The sequence below is a fragment of the Phacochoerus africanus genome, chromosome 7, assembly GCF_016906955.1.
Source record: "Phacochoerus africanus isolate WHEZ1 chromosome 7, ROS_Pafr_v1, whole genome shotgun sequence".
Taxonomy (NCBI): Eukaryota; Metazoa; Chordata; class Mammalia; order Artiodactyla; family Suidae; genus Phacochoerus; species Phacochoerus africanus.
In genome coordinates this window covers 510200-519583 of record NC_062550.1, presented here as the reverse complement: position 1 = coordinate 519583, position 9384 = coordinate 510200, and the positions used below count along the sequence as shown (strand labels likewise).

The following is a 9384-nucleotide window of genomic DNA, read 5'->3' as shown; positions in this document are numbered from 1 at the left end:
CATCGCTCGCGCCGCAGCTGCGTGCTGGGGGGGGGCGGGGGGGGCGGAGCCACGCCGCCGGTTGCCGCAGGTAAACAGCCCCCTCCCCGCGGCGGGACCGCAGCCGCCGCCCGCCGCTCGGGGCGGGGGTCCCGCCGCCGCCCCCGCCGGAAGGACGCGCCAGGGCCGCGCCGGGGCTGCAGCCGAGGCGGGGGTGGCGGCGGCCCCCGCACCCCTGCGCCGGCCCCGGCGGCCAGACCCCTGCCCCGGGGGCGGCGGCGCGCCCCGCGCCCCCCATGCACCAGCTCCTGGAGCAGTCCGCGGACATGGCGACGGCGCTGCTGGCCGGAGAGAAACTGCGCGAGCTCATCCTGCCCGGCGCGCAGGACGACAGGGCGGGCGCGCTGGCCGCGCTGCTGCTGCAGCTCAAGCTGGAGCTGCCCTTCGACCGCGTGGTCACCATCGGCACCGTGCTCGTCCCCATCCTGCTGGTCACCCTGGTCTTCACCAAGAACTTCGCAGGTGAGGCCGGGGGCGCGCGGGCCGCCCCGCCGGGGCCTGCAGCGGGGGCGGCGGCTCCCCGGGCCCTCGGCGCTCCCCCCCGCCCGCCCGGTGCTGGCGTGTGTCGCGCGCGCGGGTCGCCGGGGCTGCCTCCCGGACCCTCCGCTCCGATTTTTTCTTTCTCCCCTGCCGTCCGCTCACACCAGGCGGCCCCATCCTGGACCCGGCGGGCCCAGCCAGAGATGAGAGAGGCCACGAGGGGAGTGGGCGGCGTCCGGAGGGAGAGAGGAGGGGCCGGGGGACCAGGAGGGACGTTACAGGTGGCGGGTGGTGCATACAGCTAATAGATGACCTGAAGGACGGCTGGGCCTGGAAGCTGCTGGGCAGCGTCGTGGGGCCTGGCATGGGGTGAGGGGCCCTGAGAAGTGGGCTCTTCCGCTGCGCCACGCGGGGAGCCTGGCAGGGTCCGGGGCAGAGGCCGGGAGGGAGGCAGGACCTGGAGCACATCAGGTGGCGGTGGGCACTCGAGCCTCCGGCTGTAGCTTGTGCGGGTAGAAGAGAGATCTGGACAAGGGCAGCGCCCGAGCGGCTGAGCCTCCTGTCGGCACACACCCTGCTGATGGGGTTCAGGGCGTCTGGGGCACACAAGGGCGTCCTCAGGAGACGTGACCCCAGGTGAGGTGGGAAGGAGAAGGGAGCCCCCCAAGGGTGGGGGTGGGACAGGTGCGATGGGCACCCCCACCCAGGGTCCGGCTGGCAAGGGGTCTCAGGGTCCAGATGTCCAGGGCGGTCCCTCTGCGGCCCATCCGTGTGCCTGGGACCCGGACTCACTTTCCTGGGATTCCTGTGACCTGGGCTGCCAGACCTGAAGGCGGACGTTGTCCAGGCTGCCTCCCTCGTGCCACTCCCGGGCTGGGGGCACACGGGGGCCTGGGGAGTAGGGTGTACACAGCCGTGTCTGTGTCCTGGGGCGGCCATAACAGACGAGCACAGACAGGTGGCTCAAAACAACCAAACCGGATCCTCTCGCAGCGCCGAGGCCTGAGGCCCAGAGCCCCAGTCCAGACGTGGGCTGGGGGCCCCAAAACTGTGGGCTTCCCATGGCTTCATTGTACCATAGCACCCAACCTCTGCCCCCGTATCCACACCTTGTCCCAGGACTCTGTGTCCACACTTCGCTGGTTTCAAGAGCCCGCCTGTCATTGGCTCCGGGCCCGCCCGGTCCAGTTGACCTCGTCTCCCCTTGGTCACATCTGCAAAGGTTCTTCCCAAACAAGGTCACGTCCCTGAACCAGCTCACCCCGTGTGGGGCTGCCCCCAGCACCCTCTGTGCCCCCCAGGCTGGGCCACCAGGGTCCCCCCATGTGCCCTTCATCCCTGCCCCCAGCAGTGCCCTTGGCCTCCCCACGTGACCCGCCCCTCTGGCCCACCTGTGTTTGGGGACGGGCGTGTGACCACGCTGGTCAGGAGGGGCCGATGCCTCTCTGTGTGGCAGGCAGGTCTTCTGGGCGGTGGCAGGTGGTGGTGGTGCCTGCCACCCAGCACCCTGGGGCCCAAACCCCACTGCCAAGAAGTGTGTCTGGTGGGCGGGCCCGGGTTTGCCCCAAGGAAATCTTGTTCCAGGTCACAGAACAAATGGGGTGGCAGGGGTTTCACGGTTCAGCCGCCACCCCGCACCCGCCTCTGCTCCCCTCAGCGGGAGTGGTGTGGCTGCTGCCCTGGCCCTCCCAGGACAGTGCCCATCTGCCTGGCGCTCCTCAGAGTCTCAGGCACCCTCACTTAGGACTTGGAAGGGTCCCCAGGCCCCTTCTCCGTACTCGAGGAGAGGAGGAGCCTGGCAGGTGGAGACCCAGGGATAGGCACGTGCTGGCCGGGGTTCGAGGAGCCAGCTGGGTGGCACTGGCCTTCTAGCCCGGGACCTTCCTGAACGCCAGGGCTGTGCGTGTTCCCAGGCTGGAGGGTGGCAGATGGCGGGAAGTCCCCCTCACTGCTCAGTAGACACCCCGCCGTGTCACCCCGCTTCCTGGTGGACCCAGGAGTCAGGTGCGCGGCTGAGACAGGACGGGCGAGAGCTGAAGGGGGACCCGGCTCTGCGGGCGTTCCACGGGCCCTGGGCTTTTTCCTCGAACGGATCGAGGCCCAGCTCATCATGTGGCGCTTCGCAGAGACCCTGCCTTCCGACAGTCCGAAGGTGCGTGACAGCCCTGCGCTGAGCAAGTGTCTTGGTGCCAGTTTTCCAACAGCATCTGCTCGGTTTGTGTTTCTGTGTCACATTTTGGTGATTCTCACAAGACTTCAGGCTGTTCCGTTGTCACCGTAGTCGTCCCGTCGGCGACCCTTGATGTTAATGTTGCCAAAGGATCGCGACTCCCTGAAGGCTGAGATGATGGGAGCGTGTTTTAGCAGGAAGAGGGTTTTTTGTTTGCCTTTCGGCCAAGCCTGCGGCATGTGGATGCACCCAGGCCAGGGACCGAACCTGCGCCACAACTGCCCTCAGAGCCACAGCAGTAGCAACGCCTGATCCTAACCCGCGAGGGAGCTCCAGGAGAGTCTTTGGAGTTAGCGCGTACAGTCTGAGTTCAGATGCGCGTACGTACAGCGGGTAGACGTGTCCTACGGCGCAGCGTAAACGGTGTCTCTGCAGCCCTGGCAAAGAAAAACCCGCGTGTGGCTCGCTGGACAGTGACATTCGGTTTCCTGCCGTGGTCTGGAACCGAACCTGCAACCTTTCCCAGGGCGGCCTGCCTGGGCACGCCTCTCTGAGGTGCTCACCCAGCTCGGGATGGGCGACCGTCTTGCCCCCCAAGGACCGGGAGGCCCGGGGGTCTGCAGGGCAGGCAGCCGTGAGTCTGGGAGGGAACTGGGGTGCGTGCAGGGGCTGAGAGGACGCGGTCGAGAGCTGGGCTTGGCCTGGGGACCAGGAGCAGCCCCATGTTCTCCCCAGAGCCGGGGGTCCCAGGAGCACCCATGGGTGAGGACCCTGGCCACAGTGTCCTCTCTTGGGATAGCTGGGGACAGCCAGGTCTGGTGTCCACACGGTGCCATCCTCTTAGGAAAGGTGCCCTTGCTGAGCGGGCTGGGTCTGCACGTCCCCACGGGACTCGTGCTGGCACCTTGGGTTTGCAGCTCAGGCCAGGACTTGCAACCGCAGCGCTTCGGTGCCAGGGCCACTGCACACGCGTGCGTCCCCAGGTATCTGCGTGACAAGTGCAGTCTCCGCTGGGCTGTCAAGGGCGCCATCTGCTTAGTGGGCCAGGAAAGGCCGTGACCCTGGAGAAGGGCCCTCGGGGCCAGGGGGCCGCGTCCCTCGCTGCTCCCCACCCTACCCGACAGGCAGAGAGGTGGTGGCAGAGGTGAGAGGACCGGGGGCTGCGGGGGCCCTGCTTCCGTCCGCGGGCGGCCTGGCTCCTCTGCCTGTGGCATTCACACGGGGGGCCGGCCCCCTCACGCCTCAGCGCCGGGGAGGCCACCTGGTTCCCCTGGGGTCTGGGGACCTCCCCCCGCCCTGTCCTTTTCCCCCAGAGAAGAGCACCTGCCCTTCCTTGGCCCCGGGGTCGGCTGTGAGGACAAGAAGTGAATAAAATGCCATCTTCTCAACCACGAGGTGGGTCCCACACCTTCTCTGTGTTCTGAGCTCAGATCCGCGTGCTCCTCAGGGACCTCGGGCTGTGGGGACCAGCCTTTCCTGACCCTCCCCGTCTGTGGCCAAGCCCCATCTCTCGTGTGCTTCGGCAGAGCCCACGCCGCATGTCCCCTCCTGCTCGCAAGGCCTCCGTGACTGGCCCATGCCCCCGCACCTGCACCCTGCGGAGCCCAAGGGCCTGCTGCCATGGCTGTGGCCCCCGCCACCTGAGGCCCTCCGTGAGCCCCCCTCGAGCCTCAGGACGGTGAGGGGCTGTCATCCTGCCGGCAGTGCCCTGGGGCTCCGTGCACAGAGGAGGCCGGGTGACCTCCGCGTGCTGGGCTGGAGCCACCTGCCATAGCCAGCCCCCTTGACCCCTTCGAGGCCCCCGCAGCGACCATCTGCCTCTCCCAGCGTCACAGGTGGGGCTTAGCACGGAGCAGGCCTTGGGACTGGAGGAGCCTGCCCAGACAGGCAGGTGGGCAGGCGGGCAGGCATGTTCGTTCCTGCTGCTTCCTGGTCTCAGGTCCCCATGGGGTGAGAGGCTTAAGCTGGAGCAGAGGGAGCGTGGGCAGACACGCCCTGGAGCCGTCCTTTGGGTGAGGGGTCCAGGCCTATTGGTGGCTGTGGTCGGGCGGGGGGCAGTGCCCTCCGGTCAGTGGGACGGGGCTCTCTGGGCGAGGCCCGGCCACGCCAGCTTGCAGGGGCCACGAGCCCCGAGCTGCGGTGAGGAGGGTGGGAGCCTGGCCTGGCAGTGGGTGGCCCGGCCTTCGGGGTCCGTGAGGGTGGCTCCGAGCGGCTACGCTCTCCCGTCTAGGAAGCGTTCCAACGTGAGACCCAGCCGGCGGCCCGGCCCCGCAGGATCCTCCGCCCCGGTCTGTGCCCGTCCTTGTCCGGGAGGGAAGGCAGCGCGGGGACGGCCTTCCTTCCCCGTGTGGGAGGGACCCCCCTGTTCCCTCTCAGTGGCAGACATTTGGTCCTGGCGGTGAAGGGCACACCTCAGGCTCGCTGCCCTGCCCACCTGGCATCCCAGGTGCCCAGGCCTGCCTTGCGCCTCACCTCTCGAGGGCACGCAGGGCCACACTTGTTCTTCTTCAGTTGTGCCACCGTAACTGCCTCTGGCCAGGTGGGCCCTGTCTGTCCGGGACACGTGGCTCCTAAATGCGGAGCCTGGGGCAGCACGAGGCCGTGGCTGGTCCGGCTGCGCCACTGGAGGAGGGACCTGGCCAAGTGGTGTGGGCGCCGCCCCCTCTGGGACGGGTTCCCCATGTGCACACAGAGGTCCCGTGGCCTTTGGAGAGGGGCTGGGTCTGGGCTGTCTCCTCCCAACTCACCTCCACCTGGGCCACGGCCGTGGGCGAGGGGAGGGGCCCCCAGGGCGAGACCCCCACACACACACCGCCAAGGTGGAGGGCAGCCCCCCCCCCCCCCCGCCCCTGTCATAGGGTTTCTAGTTAAAGAAGAGCAGTCCCTGTGCGGGCAGCTGAGCGGCAGGCAGGCAGGCAGGCGGTGCTGCCCGCCCAGCGCCCTCTCCTCTCTGCCCCCAGAGGAGCCCATTTACTGCTACACGCCGCACAACTTCACCCGCGACCAGGCGCTGTACGCCCGCGGCTACTGCTGGACGGAGCTGCGGGACGCGCTGCCCGGCGTGGACGCCAGCCTGTGGCCGTCGCTGTTTGAGCACAAGCTGCTGCCCTACTCGCTGCTGGCCTTCGCGGCCATCATGTACGTGCCCGCCCTGGGCTGGGAGTTCCTGGCGTCCACGCGCCTCACCTCCGAGCTCAACTTCCTGCTGCAGGAAATCGACAACTGCTACCACCGGGCGGCCGAGGGCCGCGCGCCCAAGATCGAGAAGCAGATCCAGTCCAAGGGGCCCGGCATCACGGAGCGCGAGCGGCGCGAGATCATCGAGAACGCCGAGAAGGAGAAGAGCCCCGAGCAGAACCTGTTCGAGAAGTACCTGGAGCGCCGCGGCCGCAGCAACTTCCTGGCCAAGCTCTACCTGGCGCGGCACCTGCTCATCCTGCTGCTCAGCGTGGCGCCCATCTCCTACCTGTGCACCTACTACGCCACCCAGAAGCAGAACGAGTTCACCTGCGCGCTGGGCGCGGCCCCGGGCGGCGGGGGCCCGGCGGTGCGCGTCAGCTGCAAGCTGCCCTCCGTGCAGCTGCAGCGCATCGTGGCCGGGGTGGACATCGTGCTGCTCTGCTCCATGAACCTCATCATCCTCGTCAACCTCATCCACCTCTTCATCTTCCGCAAGAGCAACTTCATCTTCGACAAGCTGCACAAGGTGGGCATCAAGACGCGGCGGCAGTGGCGCCGCTCCCAGTTCTGCGACATCAACATCCTGGCCATGTTCTGCAACGAGAACCGCGACCACATCAAGTCGCTCAACCGCCTGGACTTCATCACCAACGAGAGCGACCTCATGTACGACAACGTGGTGCGGCAGCTGCTGGCCGCGCTCGCGCAGTCCAACCACGACGCCACGCCCACGGTGCGCGACGCGGGCGTGCAGACCGCGGACCCCAGCGCCGAGCCCGCCGAGCCCGCCGGCGCGGCCGAGCCGCCCGTGGTCAAGCGGCCGCGCAGGAAGATGAAGTGGATCCCCACCAGCAACGCGCTGCCGCAGCCCTTCAAGGAGCCGCTGGCCATCATGCGCGTGGAGAACAGCAAGGCCGAGAAGCCCAAGCCCGTGCGCCGCAAGACGGCCACGGACACGCTGATCGCGCCGCTGCTGGACGCGGGCGCGCGCGCCGCGCACCACTACAAGGGCGGCGGCGGCGGCGGCGACGCGGGGCCGGCCCCGGACAAGAAGCACGCGCGCCACTTCTCCCTGGACGTGCACCCTTACATCCTGGGCACCAAGAAGGCCAAGGCCGAGGCCATGCCCGCCGCCCTGCCCACCTCCCGCAGCCAGGAGGGGGGCTTCCTGTCCCAGGCAGAGGAGTGCGGGCTGGGCCTGACCGCCGCACCTACCGCAGGTAGGGGCTGGTTGGGGCTGGGGGGGGCAGAGGGCCCCAGGGAAGGGAGGGCCCACGCCCACCCCCCTCCCCCCACCCCCTCCCCAGCGCGCCGCTGGGGACCCGTGAAAGAGGTTGAGGATTGAGCCAGCGGATGGAGGCAGGGGACGGGTGGACAGGTGAGCCCACTGCAGGGCTGAGTGCAGGCGAGACCCTGTGAGGCAGTCCAGGAGAAGGGCCCTGTGAGGCAGACCAGGAGAAGGTGAAGGCTGGGTCAGGGGCTGGCAGGGCCCAGCGCCTTGAGAAGGTTCTGGATTGGGTGCTGCTGCTCCTGGGGCAGCAACAGTGGGGCGGCTCGGTCAGGAGGCTGTGAGCAGGTGCTTGGGAGCCCTGAGCCCCCTGCCGCCAGGTGGGGGGGCGGGGGGCAGGGGGGAGCGGGGCCTGCAGGGGCTCTGTGTTCTCTGGGCTGTTTGCAGATGCTCCGCTCCCAGAGGAGGAAGTCCTGTACCCAGCAGAGCCAGCCCGGGCCTCGCTCCCCTCCGGGGGCCCGTTTCACGTCTGCTCACCCCCCGCAGCCCCCGCTCCGGCCCCGCTGTCGCCAGCCAGCCTGGGCAAGGCTGACCCCCTGGCCATCCTGAGCCGCAACGCCACCCACCCGCTGCTGCACATCAGCACTCTGTACGAGGCCCGGGAAGAGGAGGACGGGCCCCCCCGGGCCCCCGCGGACGTGGGCAGCCTCATCGCCATCCCGCCCCCGCAGCAGATCCTCATCGCCACCTTCGACGAGCCGAGGACGGTAGTGAGTACCGTGGAGTTCTGAGGGGCAGGGCTGCCCGGCCGCCCCAGGCCCTCTGCATGACGGTGGCGCGCCCGCCACTGACCCCAGCCCTGCGTGGATGCGGCCTCCGCTTTGCCCGGCACTGCCCGCTGCCCACCCCCCCACCCCCCCGCCGCCTCCTGTCCGCTTGCCTCAGGGCTCAGCACCTCTCCCATCCGGCCCCCAGGTGGCATTGTCGGGGCGCTGGCTGAGCCAGGGGCTGGCCGTGACCCCGGGGGTGGGGGGCCCGGCCAGAAAGGCCCGGAGCCGCCCTCGCCCCCTGCACCAGGGGCTCGGCTGAGATGAAGAATTTATTTTTTTAGTCGATTTTGTCTTGGGCCTGGGCAGTGGCAGGACAACTCAGGAGGGAGCTGGCGGCGGCGGTGGGGGCACCTCCGGGGCTCAACCCTGCAGGGCCCGGCAGCCCCTGATGGGAGGGGCTGGGGTCCGTGCTCCAGTCCAAGAGCAACGTGCACTTTCTCCGCGTACCCGACAAACCCGTACCTTATTTTACTGTGGTGACTGTAAGCAGCGAGTCTGTTTATTATCAGGAGGCTTGGGACACACTTAAAACAAAGGATGGTGTGTGTGTGAGTGTGCGAGTGTGTGTGCAAGAGGGCGAGGGCGCCAGCGTGCCAGTGGATGTGTGCGTGATCCTGGAAGCTTGCGAGCATGGGCGCGAGCGGGCACAGGAGAGGCTGGGCGTGGGTGCCAGCGCGCCGGCGAGGGAAGGAATCCAACGCAATAACCATGCCCCCTCCAGGCCTCCAGCCCCCTGGCTCGGCCGGCGTCCACCAGGCTTCCATGGGGGCCCAGGGCCGGTGATGGGCGGGGCTGTCCCTATTACCTCAGCCACGGCGACGACGTGACAGTATTACCAAGGTAGCACCGAGCATATCAATAAATATTATTCTGATACCCTGCGTCCCGAGTGGTCCATCCTGCACGGCGTGAGGTGCTGGGGACCGGCAGGGCCTGGGAGGCGGCCCCGCCCTCCGGTCATCCCCAGCCGGGCAAGAGCACGTTGTCGCTCGGAACGGGCGTGTCCTGCATCCCGGGCTGCCAGGGGGCTGCAGTGGGCCTCTCAGGAAGCCGTCCGCCGTCTGAGGCCTGGGGGCGGGAGCGCCCAGGTCCATGGGGGGCAGCAAGATCGGGCGGGACTCGGGAGGGTTGCCCAGGAGAGGCGCCCTTGATGCCATCTGGCGGTGCTCGTGCCACTGGGATGGAGGGCAGGGCGCCTGTCTCACCAGGCCCAGGACGCAGGCGGGGCTGAGGCTGGTCCCAGGGCTTCACCAAGGAGTCACACACCTGCAGGCCGTGGCGGGGGACCCCGAGAGTCTGAACAGAGGCTCCTGGGAGGCAGGTGGCTGGGGCAGGTGGGGTGCAGGCCTCAATGGCGGGTGCTTTGCAGGAATCAGAGCGTGACCTCCTGACCGGCATGGCCTCCTCCAAGCCCCTCCGCAGGCCTCCGTGGAGCAACCCGGCTCGATGGGCTGGGC

The 9384-nt window shown here is 68.7% G+C and overlaps 1 protein-coding gene across 3 annotated transcripts; it reads left to right on the top strand.

Moving 5' to 3' along the window:
* Positions 1-228: 228 nt before the first annotated feature.
* On the top strand, positions 229-8803 carry PANX2 (pannexin 2). 3 transcript variants are annotated; one of them, XM_047785935.1, is made up of 4 exons: positions 438-501; positions 4003-4084; positions 5650-7089; positions 7545-8803. In XM_047785935.1, exons 2-4 carry the CDS (start codon positions 4063-4065, stop codon positions 7886-7888), a joined length of 1806 nt encoding a protein of 601 aa, XP_047641891.1. In that variant the 5' UTR covers positions 438-501; positions 4003-4062; the 3' UTR covers positions 7889-8803. The 3 variants fall into 3 exon arrangements, with proteins under 3 accessions (XP_047641890.1, XP_047641888.1, XP_047641891.1); XM_047785934.1 differs by lacking the exon at positions 4003-4084 and having other exon boundaries at positions 229-501; positions 7644-8803; XM_047785932.1 differs by lacking the exon at positions 4003-4084 and having other exon boundaries at positions 229-501.
* The last annotated feature ends 581 nt before the right edge of the window (positions 8804-9384 follow it).

Coding starts and splice junctions, on each gene's coding strand:
- PANX2 (XM_047785932.1), top strand. CDS start 276: ATGCACCAGCTCCTGGAGCAGTCCGCGGACATGGCGACGGCGCTGCTG. Junction 502..5,649: donor CTTCACCAAGAACTTCGCAG/GTGAGGCCGGGG, acceptor CTCTGCCCCCAG/AGGAGCCCATTTACTGCTAC. Junction 7,090..7,544: donor GACCGCCGCACCTACCGCAG/GTAGGGGCTGGT, acceptor GGCTGTTTGCAG/ATGCTCCGCTCCCAGAGGAG.